Source organism: Amblyomma mixtum, chromosome 1 (assembly GCF_055824585.1).
Source record: "Amblyomma mixtum isolate Tamu chromosome 1, ASM5582458v1, whole genome shotgun sequence".
In the NCBI taxonomy this organism is placed as follows: Eukaryota; Metazoa; Arthropoda; class Arachnida; order Ixodida; family Ixodidae; genus Amblyomma; species Amblyomma mixtum.
In genome coordinates this window covers 181,386,834-181,399,050 of record NC_143012.1, presented here as the reverse complement: position 1 = coordinate 181,399,050, position 12,217 = coordinate 181,386,834, and the positions used below count along the sequence as shown (strand labels likewise).

Genomic DNA, 12,217 nt, shown 5'->3' with positions numbered 1-12,217 from the left:
CAGGAAAGTTTTTACGGGAGATAATCGAGGCCGCTGAAATTTCAAAAAACTGCAATCACGGCATTAGCAAACCTTTATCACTCTCTAAGGAAGAGTTCATGCTCTTAAATGCTTCTTAAACAGTTTTTGTTTTGTTTTGAACACATGCAATGTGGTTGACTTCTAGAAGGCGCCCTTTTGTTCATTGTTTCTTTAGGCCGCAATATGTATATTTTGGCTCGCTTTCCAATACACCTTGTTGAAAGTCAGCACTCATGCCGTCGTATTTATTCCTTCCTCGTCGTTGTCTCCGTTGTTTTGTCATTACATATTGACGTCCATTCCCAGCTCTAGGGTTAATGGTATGGAGAAACCTTAACAAAATGCAGCTCCACATGCTTGGAGCATGTCACGATATATGCTGCTGGCACCACAAAGGCACTCTGGTTTGCCATGCTACGCAGGTTATGCACAAACATTTTGATTCCGAACTGAAGTATTCTTTAGCTTTCAAAGTTGCACCAAACTGTTTGAAGTTATGCCACCAACTCCCTTTAATCCAACAGTGACACTCGGTACAGCATATGGGTAATCAGTCATCTCACTTAACCCCCAGACATTACTGCATAAAAGGGAAAATCGCTCGTTGAGGTGTACGAGGTCTGTTAGAAAAGCATCCGACTTTATTTTTTTTTACGAGCACCTGTTGGATACGAAACAAGCGCGCTTGCAGCAGCCGACCTTGAACCCTCGTGCGCATGCACGAATTTTTTCCCGCCTGCCGATAGCGTCAGTCGCTGGGAAGCAGCGTTTGAGTGAGGCAGTGCGCAGTGCTCTCGTCGGTTTTTTGTTGCAAGGAAAATGGCGGAGCGAGAGGAGCAGCGCTACTACCTCAAATTTTGCCAGAAACTTGGCGATAGCCAAGTGGAAACCATTCGAAATGTTCACACGGCTTTCGGTGATGATGCTGTGAGCAGCACACAGATTAAGCAGTGGTGCAACTGGTTTAATGACGGCCGCACATCTGTGGAGAGAGAGCCACGCTCCGGTCGGCCATCAACATGCCGAAATGACCAGGTCATTGCCGAAGTGAACGCTGTGGTGATGCAGGACTGCTATGTGACTATGCGAGAAATTGCGGAAGAGGTGGACATCAGCAATTTTTCTGTGCATTCCATTATAACCGAAGATTTGGCCATGGAGAGAGTTGCGGCGAAATTCGTGCTGAAGCTGCTGACGGTGGACAAAAAGCAGCTTCATGTTGAAGTCTCACAGGAGATGCTGGATTCCACAAACAGTTACCGTGACTTCACCGACGCCGTAATCACTAGTGACGAGTCTTGGGTGTACGGGTACGACCCGGAAACCAAATCCCAGTCGTCACAGAGGACGCATTCCACGTCACCAAGACCAAAGAAGGCCCGCCAAGTGCGCAGCAATGTCAAAGTAATGCTGACTCCTTCTTTGACTCCCTGTGTGTGGCACACCACGAGTACGCACCCCACAGGATCAAAGAATGACTAAAGAGTACTACAGGGATGTCCTCCATCGCCTACGTGGTGCTGTGCGGCGCAAGAGACCGGAATTGAGGTCAACAAGAAATTGGCTGGCGCATCCATCGCGGCACTGCTCCTGCACATTCCTCTCATTTGATTCAGACTTTTCTGGCGAAAAACCAGACTACTGTAGTTCAACAGGCTCCTTACTCTCCTGATATGTCCCCCTACGACTTCTGGCTGTTTCTTAAAATCAAGAGGCCATTGAAAGGAGCGCGAATTCAGAAAAGAAAGGACATTATGGCTGCAACGACAGCAGAGCTAAATTCCATTCCGAAAAGGGCCTTTTCGGATTACTTCCAACAATGGCAGCACCGCTGGGAGATGTATATGGAGTCCCAAGCAGACTACATTGAAGGTGATTAGGTTTCTAACGCTCCAGTTATGCCAGTTTTTTTTTCTTCGGCCAAAGGTCTGATACTTTTCTAACAGACCTCGTATTCCATATACTCTACAATACTTTTCCACAACTTTGTTAACTTTTACTGCCCCGCCTCAAACCAGGACGCCACCACCACTAATTCAAAAAATTCTTCCTGTTCCCATTGAAGAATAAATTGGCTACCTCACCACATTTTCATTCCATGTGGTCCCTCAAAATTCATGAAATAAGTAATATCACTTATAGCATTGACGTTGGTTTGTTTTACCTTTTGTTTGCTGCTGTTTTTATTTTTTGCAACTGATGTATCATGGAGCGTATGCCTCTTTTCTTTCTTAGTGTATCGTCTGTGACGTCTCAGCTGTGCTACTGCTGTCAGCCTTCTGATGTCGCCGTTGCGATGTTACCTTTATATTGTGCCTCTTATTAATAGCCTATTAAAAGCCGTTGGAGGACAATAAAAAGGATGACTTTTTTGTATTTTGCTCATTATTGCATACGTCACGCCTATTTGTGGGAATATAGGACAGACCTTTGTCTTGCAGTGGTGCTAGTTACGCTGCTGATGATGATATTTAATGATGAGCATATGATATATTGGTAAGAGCCTCAAATTATTTTTTTTTGGGTGCGAATAGCTTCAGTGGTTCTTGATTTAGGTTCACTTTGTTACTGTATCCACAATGCAGTGCTTACTTTTTTAGCACACTAATACAGGCAAGGAAAAAAAACTTGTGGATAATTTTTTCATTTGAATCTTTTCTGCAGAGTGCATCACCCTGTTTTCCTAAGCCCTCATCCACCGTCAGCACATCAACAAGGCTCTTTCATGGGGCCCAGCTGCGTTGGCAAGTGGGTAAAGAAGAGCAAGAGGAGCATGAACGCAAAATAAAACTTTCTGTACCAGCTTCAACTTTTTCGAAATTTTTTTATGTTGCATTGTGACAGATGTAACGTGACCGCATGACCCCTGCCCCATCTCCCAGTCGTCCCAACATCTTTCAGTAGTCCCAACATCTCCCAGAAGTCCCAACATCTCCCAGAAGTCCCACCATCTCCCAGTAGTCTCATCGTCTCCCAGTAGTCCCACCATCGCCAGCAGTCCAACATGCTTTCCAGTACCAAAATCCAGCAAGGTTTCCAGTTTTGGTTTCGAATATTCCCATCGTTGGCTTTTTTTTTCCAATAGGGTGAGGAGGCCTCACAAGCAAACCCGTTGGGCCGCATACTTTTGACGGAGGGTACATATTTATGGCATTTTGGCCTCTGAGACCCTTAAGCGTCTCTTCCACAATGAAGTGAATAAAATATGTTCCTGAAAGCACACTACAGACTGCTTAGAGATCGCTGTGGAGTGATTAACACAGAGATGTCCCCAAAGGACAAGCTTGAAAGTTTAGAGTCTTGGGCAATGTCTGGGAGCTCTAGTACTAAGCCTCCACTGGGAATTCTTGACAGTTTATAGCCTGGACCTGAGGCATCAGTTGCACATTTGGAGACTACGATAGGAGACATAACTCCGGCAGTTTCTTCTGTTTCCTCATTAGGAACGACGTGGTAATTTGGAAATATTTCTTTAGACTTTCGGAAGCACAGTGCAGTTACGTCTTCGGTCCGCACTGATTTCGGAGCGCGATCATTTTGTGCAGGAGGAGGAGCCATAAAATATATGTTCTGTTCGGCCACGGTGCCAGCCATCCACCATGGAGCCAAACTAGGGGACCGGACAGGAACATCCAAGCAATCCCTGCCCACGCCATCTGTACGCCGCAACTATAATAAAATATGGCGTAACTCAAGGTAGCTCGCCACACAATGTTTATCCCTAGGGACCTATGAAAAGCAGAAAAAACGAGAAGGGAGCTGAAGACAGAAAAGTTGCGAGAAACAAGATCTGAATGTCAAAGGTGGAGGGGAGCGTAGGAAAAGGCGACTGCCAATTTCCACCTTTCGGCTCAGACCGGTGCTGCCGTCTACAGGAAGCTGGGGATAAAGTGGGGTGTTACCTCCGCTTAGGCAACAACCCGTACCACGCACGGTTAAACGTGCGTGCTCGAGTCCGTGATGGCGCACTCCTCGCCGTCACATCATTAAGGGGAAGTCCCTGCGGATGCTCGAGAAACTGTGGTGTCGCAACTCACCATCATCTGCATGTTGCAGATGCGTCTTCGGAGAACAACTTTTCTACTGCCCATTTTAAAGTCAAGCGCCCTTCGTTAAGTTGTACAGGCGGTTAAGAATGAATATACCAGTCTCTTATAGGAACGTACCCCTTCGTCGTCCTATTTTGTGACATCTAAAGGAAGCCTGCAAAATCTAAAAAAAAAGAACTGACTGCACTCATGCGCTACAACATTTGAGCGCTCCCAACCATGGTTTGAACGAATGAAACGTGCACGCTGACCTCCTCTAAGTGAGCAACCACGGCCGAGTTCGATGGGCAAAATGAAAAAACCAAGGTTACCATGCTATACGCGACTTGGCGGCTTACACTTGTGTGTGTGTGTGTGTGTGTGTGTGTGTGTGTGTGTGTGTGTGTGTGTGTGTGTGTGTGTGTGTGTGTGTGTGTGTGTGTGTGTGTGTGTGTGTGTGTGTGTGTGTGTGTGTGTGTGTGTGTGTGTGTGTGTGTGTGTGTGTGTGTGTGTGTGTGTGTGTGTGTGTGTGTGTGTGTGTGTGTGTGTGTGTGTGTGTGTGTGTGTGTGTGTGTGTGTGTGTGTGTGTGTGTGTGTGTGTGTGTGTGTGTGTGTGTGTGTGTGTGTGTGTGTGTGTGTGTGTGTGTGTGTGTGTGTGTGTGTGTGTGTGTGTGTGTGTGTGTGTGTGTGTGTGTGTGTGTGTGTGTGTGTGTGTGTGTGTGTGTGTGTGTGTGTGTGTGTGTGTGTGTGTGTGTGTGTGTGTGTGTGTGTGTGTGTGTGTGTGTGTGTGTGTGTGTGTGTGTGTGTGTGTGTGTGTGTGTGTGTGTGTGTGTGTGTGTGTGTGTGTGTGTGTGTGTGTGTGTGTGTGTGTGTGTGTGTGTGTGTGTGTGTGTGTGTGTGTGTGTGTGTGTGTGTGTGTGTGTGTGTGTGTGTGTGTGTGTGTGTGTGTGTGTGTGTGTGTGTGTGTGTGTGTGTGTGTGTGTGTGTGTGTGTGTGTGTGTGTGTGTGTGTGTGTGTGTGTGTGTGTGTGTGTGTGTGTGTGTGTGTGTGTGTGTGTGTGTGTGTGTGTGTGTGTGTGTGTGTGTGTGTGTGTGTGTGTGTGTGTGTGTGTGTGTGTGTGTGTGTGTGTGTGTGTGTGTGTGTGTGTGTGTGTGTGTGTGTGTGTGTGTGTGTGTGTGTGTGTGTGTGTGTGTGTGTGTGTGTGTGTGTGTGTGTGTGTGTGTGTGTGTGTGTGTGTGTGTGTGTGTGTGTGTGTGTGTGTGTGTGTGTGTGTGTGTGTGTGTGTGTGTGTGTGTGTGTGTGTGTGTGTGTGTGTGTGTGTGTGTGTGTGTGTGTGTGTGTGTGTGTGTGTGTGTGTGTGTGTGTGTGTGTGTGTGTGTGTGTGTGTGTGTGTGTGTGTGTGTGTGTGTGTGTGTGTGTGTGTGTGTGTGTGTGTGTGTGTGTGTGTGTGTGTGTGTGTGTGTGTGTGTGTGTGTGTGTGTGTGTGTGTGTGTGTGTCATGACTAATTTGAAGCTCCTTCTGAATGTGCTGTCGTTGGAGTGCCTATCACTTATTGCAGACTAAGGCACAAGCTTTCCATGACCAGGGAAAATATGCTCATGCACTTTCACGCATTTTCTGAAAGCGCATGGAGCTACCGTTTTTCTTCGGCCGCTGACTTGCCACATTGAACGAGCACACTTCGCTCACTCAGCACGCGCTTGACAGCGCTAGAATATATTAGCGCAAGAGCGCAATCCTGTTTTTTTATTTCGCTTGGTTTCTTTAAACACTGCACAAAAACAACGTAGAAGATACGTTTTAGTTTAGTTTTATTGGGGTTTAACGTCACAAAGCGACTCAGGCTATGACGTATGCAGTAGTGAAGGGCTCCGGAAATTTCGACCACATGGGGTTCTTTAACGTGCACTGACATCGCACAGTACACGGGCCTCTAGAATTTGGCCTTCATCGAAATTCAGCCGCCGCAGCCGCGATCGAACCCGCGTCTTTCGGGTCAGCAGTCGAGCGCCGTAACCACTGAGCCACCGCGGCGGGGCGTAGAAGATACGTTGTGAGGAAAAACTGCATAGGTTTTTCGTAACTCTGTACCAGTGACGAAGCGCTCGTGAGCCTAAGGTGAATGTCGAAACTATTGCCTTGAAATTGAATTTCTATATTGATTTTTTTTAGATATTGAACTTTATCTAAGCTAAGTAGCTAATTAACCAGAATTTGAAATATACTCCGAGGAATGCAACACGGTGAAAAGCAATACATGGATGGTTTCCCCCAGTCCGGTGCGCATTTTCTTCATTGAGGTTACATCAAACACCCTGCATATCAGGGGACTAGTAGCGAAGAATGGGCCATTTTAGTCAGCCTGTCACAATGGCTCTCCCAATCGTGATTAAACAGTACACAACGAGGGACGATGTTGGCTGCATATTGGAATGGCGATGTGAAGAAACGACAAGGAGATGTGATGTGGACGTTAAAGAGCTCCATCAACATGCAAGAGTGGAGCACCCAAGAGCTGCTTGGTGCTGTCTTCGCACCCTTTGCAGCCGCACGACAGGCAGGGGTAGAAGGACGTACCAGTCGCTTTTAGAGGCGAAGAATGCTCTAAGGAGTCCCTGCTGTTCTTAGTGAGAGCAAACATTGAATGGAATACCCGCAGTTCCACTGCAAGTCTTTTATTTGAGCCACATTTAGATGGTGCTCGATCTATAGAAGGATCGAGAAGCCAATGTTTCTCTCCAGTAGAAGTAATGCAGGCAAAATTATCGGTACTCATTGTAGTGCTAAAAACACAAGTAGCAGTAGCATCAGGGATTGGTGAGTCACGTGGGAAAAAGATAAAGCACGATGCGAGGTGCACCTCTCTTATTTCGCGCCTATTAAAGAACAAAAAAGAGCGAATAAAGCCAAAAAATTTCACCGAAGCATATACGACAAGCAAATATGTCATTTCTTTAGTGTGAACAGGAGGCGATGGAATCAGGAGTTCCGGTGCAGTGATGGTGTTTTTATTCCACATATTATGTACATTTGCCTGAGCTAATATGCCCCTCACGTTAACAAAAATTCGCATTCCGCACCTGCAATCCGTGCAAAGTGCCGTTCTTTTCACGCTTGAATAAAAAAGATAACGTGTGTGTCCACCTGGCGACTCAGGAGGCGGCAGCCTTGCGATGATGTGCGCTCAAGTCCTGAACGCAAAAAAAAAACAGCGTAGGAAGATTAATGACTCCAAAGAGTCAGATAGGGTAAAGCCGGTCTGCTTAATGTTGTTTTCCTTAAACTGTCGAGGAAAAGGTTGCTTTCTTACTTCAGCGACCACGTGGCGCATTTCTCTACATAGTTCGAGAGCTGCACTAGAGAATGAACCGATCGTTGTAGGTCTGGACAAGCATTTTCTGCCACGTTACTTAGACTCTATTAACCGAGAAGATTGGCGCCTCCGGTATTTACAAGTCCTGTGTCCAACTGGGTGAAGAGACTTGCTTCTTTCTGAGGTATGCAAGCTCTAAATGCCTGCAACGGTGCATTTCCTGTTGAAGCTGTTGTGTAAACTCAGGACATCTTCAGTGCTGCTGCTGAGCTGTACCGACTGCAGTGACTGTAGCGGAAAATTTCAGCGTTACCCCTAGGCGGTTTCAGGACGCTATCGTGGTCGCCTGAAAAGTCCAAGGCCTCCTAGGATTGATCTTCAGTCGCGGCAACTTCTTTTTGATTTTTGATCGAGCAGAAATCCAAGCGAAGATCACGCGCTGTGTGGTGTCGGTGGAGGCTATGAATCTTCAGCCGCAGAAAGCAATTCATTACGGAGTAACTCATAGATTACGCCGGGCTATGGAATGTTAAATCCCGCAATAATACGATGCCATACCCTTCCAACAATGTGCGGCCAAATCTTCCCCCAAATTTCCCTGCATAAAAGTTTCTCTCCAGCTGTTTGCATCGATCTTTGTCTGCAGCGGGCGCACTGAATTGGCGGGGTGAGTGTGTACAAGAGGTGGAAAAAGTTGGACATGGGAATTTACGCTCATGCTGTTAAGATTAACTTCTAGAGGTGGAAACATTAGATTAACTTCTAGAGATGGAAACATTAGCCCTGGGTACTGTGTAATAGCTGCGGCGTTCAACGGCGCATAATCAATGGATTCAACAGCTCCGGTGGATCTGGCTGCATGTAGTAGGAGGTTGGTGCCTGACAGAAGTAAAGTTATCGTACACATCACTCCGCTAAAGCCCTACCTCCCGCAGATTCGTTCAATCCAGTGTACTGGCTAATGTATCATTTGCTTTTTTCTAGTCTGCTAGCACTAGACGCTGCGATAGAGAAATTTCGTCCTTTCCGCAGTTGAAGCCTCAATCTGCCAGCTGTCCTAAGCCACGGTTGGCAGTTGAAGTTCCTCTAGCACAAAGTGGGTCACTAAGAAAAAAACGTACTGGTTTTCCGTACTGGTGAAACCACCGCCTGCCACGATTTGCAGCTGATAGACGGGAAAGGTAGAAATCTCTCTCCTTTTAGAGGAGAGGGATATACAAGTATGCAGAGTAGACAAATACAGGGTAACAGATGGCGGGTGGAGGTTCTTAAAAGTGGAAAGCAGGAAACCGCCCTTTCATTCGTGTGCGCTAGCCCAAGGTTGGCTTCTACCGAAAAAGCCGCTACATTTCTTTGTGCCTGGAGGTGTTCTGGCGATAGAGGAAAACTCGTTTAGCGGCAGCTGCCATCATTTGGAAACTCACAAACCGCTTTGGGTTAGCTGCCGCTTACATTGTCGGTAAACCCCTCATAAATTCCTTATGCAAGGTTCCATATATATTGTGCTAGCTCGCCTACCGTGAGTTTAATCAAGTAGATCCGCAGCTGATTTTGAAAGGTACAACGGCTAACACCCCCATTTCGCAGAAAAGCTGGCATCGGCGCCATAGGGCGTGAGCGAAAAATTCACGAAAAGTCCTTAGAGCCGCAACCCAGGGGCAGATGGGCCACTTAGGTCACACGGCCTACTTAATCATCGCAACCTGCCACCGCATGGTGAGCTAACCACCCACCGTGGCAGGTGGCAGTTAAAGTAATTTTTCTTCGCTAGAAGTTTCTCGGAAAAGAGACCTTTGTTAGCACTGCCATAGCATGGCGTCGGCGCATCGCTCATCCGCGGCACCAATGCGCCAGGAGTGGCATGACGATTCCCAGCAGTCTAGTAGAGATATCAAGTACAGGATGACCAATTTCGCATATATGGGCATTAAAATATCCCTTTCGCGCCACAACGTCATGCATTTAAGGGGGAGGCTAAGGATCTCATCTCCTGCAGAAAATTTCTTCTGACAAGCAGGAGAACTATCCTGGCATGCCACCATCAAAATCTACATCATTTCTGCGAAGTTACAAATGAAGCTGGCATTCCTTTGTGTTCGCACCGTAGCGTTTAGTCAGATTTCAATAGAAAACATCTACAAGATATTGTTCTGCTGTTTAATTCGCCATTCTGTATGTACATTGTATTTAAACTTTACAGCATAAACGTGCTCTTTTCAGGTCTATTTTGCTCTTTCGTAAACGCGCTTATGTAACTTACTGCCGCAGTACCTTCCAGAAGAGTCCTCAGCTGAAATACTGCAGAATTATCAACTACTGTGCTTAGAATATGGAAGCTTGGAGGCGCTCATTCTTCAGAAGGAGCAAAGAAGGCAAGGACGCTGGAATAACTTTATCATAGGGCTCAATATGAGCCTGAAAGCGGCCGAAGTGACCCAACTAAGGTTTCGGTTTTACAGTACATCAAAATGCTTTTACACAGATCATAAAATTCGGCCAAATATTCAATGCACTCTGTTCTTTTTATTAGCCAGTAAATGGACCACTGTCCAGAACCGCACTATTCGTTCATTTTCGAGATTTCAGCTCATGCGAAATCCTATGCGTCGCACCTTATATTGAGCGCGATACTAGACACGGTCCTCTAGTCTCATGATGCATTAAGACACATTGAAATGCTAATTATTCGAGACATTACGGCTGTTCTTTCAACGTTGTCTTGTTTGCGCCTTTGGGAATGTTCGATGATAAGGCTGGTGACAAGTGTTATTTCTGTATTTATTTTATATACGAATGCTGTAGCCCTCACTTGAGGACCGTTACAGGAGAGGTTTTTGTTGTGATTTTCGAGGAACTAGAACCTCAGGCACAGGCAAGCCACAAAAATATATCAAAGCACGAACACAGGACCAGCAGTGAGAAAAAGAGAAAAAACAACACCAACAAAGTACGCTCAAATCACTGACAACGATGAGGGAAATCATAACAGCAGCATGAAGAATTGTGTTTTACCCCGTTGCCTGTTGTATAACTCCAAAAGTCGCTCAAACTCTCTCATATTTTCAGTTGTGACAATGCATTCCGCACGACCATTCCACATACATACATGATGGGAAAAAAAAAAGAGTTGGAAAGCAGCTAGGCCGGTTTTGTACGACCGTATTGCGGCACTATGGTTTAAACACGGACTGTGTTTTAGAGGGGGGTGAATATATTGCCACACTGCTGGCACTCTGCCGGCGCCACCTGGTGGCCGAACCTTGGCTCCAGGCGCGTGGCCGCGCGTCGTCTTCGTTCGGCATGAGCTCGGCGGTTCGGCGGGCTTCGTCCTAGGAAACGCTGTGCTTCCCGCTTTTCTGCTGCGTTTGTCGGTGACAATATGTTTGTTTATTTTTAGTTGATTCCTGGTGATTTGGAAAAAACAGTTTCAATCGTTGTTTTTCTCGTCGTGTTTCGAGCAATTCCAGGTCGCAACAGTTCTGCATGTCTGTTACAGAATCGGTCTTCCGATAACGCGAACATACAAAACGCACTGCGGTTCTCTGAATTTTTTTCCAGTTTATCTCGCAAGTACACTTGGTGGGGACTCTAAACGGAGAAGGCCTACTCTAAAACCGGGCGGATAAATGTCTTGTATGCAATTAGCTTCAAAATTTTTCGTGCATGCTGTAAATTGTTTCTCAAATACCATAGTTTGCGATAGACTTTAAAGCAGACCTCCTCTATTGGTTATTGGTTATTGGGGTTTTAACGCCCCAAGGCGACTCAGGCTATGAGGGACGCCGCCGTGAAGGGCTCCGGAAATTTCGACCACATAGAGTTCTTTAACGTGCACTGGCATCGCACAGTACGCGGGCCTCTAGAATTTCGCCTAAATCGAAATTCAGCCGCCGCGGCCGGGATCGAACCCGCGTCTTTCGGGTCAGCAGCCGAGCGCCGTAACCACTGAGCCACCGCGGCGGGGCAGAACTCTTCTACTCCTCTACATGGATGCGCCAGCACAGATCATCATGAATAATTAGTCCTAAATACTTAAAGCTACGTACATTGGACAAGGAGTTTTCACCAATTTTGTAATCAAAGGAAAGCTTGGTTTTCTTGAGATATGAGCAAACGTCGACTTATAGTAATTAATTTCCATTCCCTATTTTACGCACAAGTCATATCCGTTAGCTAAATCTAATATGTTTGCAATACAGGGCGGGGTGTTTATATTGTATTTTAAACATATTTGTACTTACAAATGCTCTAAATATATGCAGGAAATAGCTTCCTGAAATTTCATGCTTGGTATTCCATATATATTTTTAACATTTCACAAAAATACCTTACTTAAAGCATGCTTGGAGCTTGTATCAAATACGTGAATATATATGCATAGGGTTTTGCATATGATTAATGCATTAAAAGCGCACATTCGTAAACGAAATTCATTCTTCCGAAGTATACCTCAATTCTAACAAATGGGCAGTCCTTTTAAAGATAGTTGCGCCCCGCCGCGGTGGCTCAGTGGTTACGGTTCTCGGCTGCTGACCCCAGAGACGCGGGTTCGATCCCGGCAGCGGCGGCTGAATTTCGATGAAGGCGAAATTCTAGAGGCCCGTGTTCTGTTCGATGTCAGTGCACGTTAAAGAACCCCAGGTGGTCGAAATTTCCGGAGCCCTTCACTATGGTGTCCCTCATAGGCTGAGTTGCTTCGGGACGTTAAACCCCAATAAACCAAACCAAACCTAAACATAGTTGCAGCTCACTTCTAGCTGCCGTAGAACAATCTAGGGCTCGAAATCGCGTGTCGGGAAGTGGCATTTGCATCTTGACAATGTATTTAAACTGTACTATCGTAAATACCAAATT

At 46.2% G+C, this 12,217-nt stretch overlaps 1 protein-coding gene across 1 annotated transcript in view; it reads right to left on the bottom strand.

Annotated features, from left to right (window-relative positions):
- LOC149370145 (luciferin 4-monooxygenase-like) overlaps positions 1-12,217 on the bottom strand; it is a 243,308-nt gene that overhangs the window by 143,737 nt on the left and 87,354 nt on the right. The window contains exons 7-8 of the mRNA XM_089576968.1: positions 10,553-10,588; positions 1,391-1,438 (exon numbers count right to left, since the gene is read on the bottom strand). Of these exons, the coding sequence (XP_089433094.1) occupies positions 1,391-1,438; positions 10,553-10,588 (84 nt within the window). The remainder of the gene's footprint in view (positions 1-1,390; positions 1,439-10,552; positions 10,589-12,217) is intronic.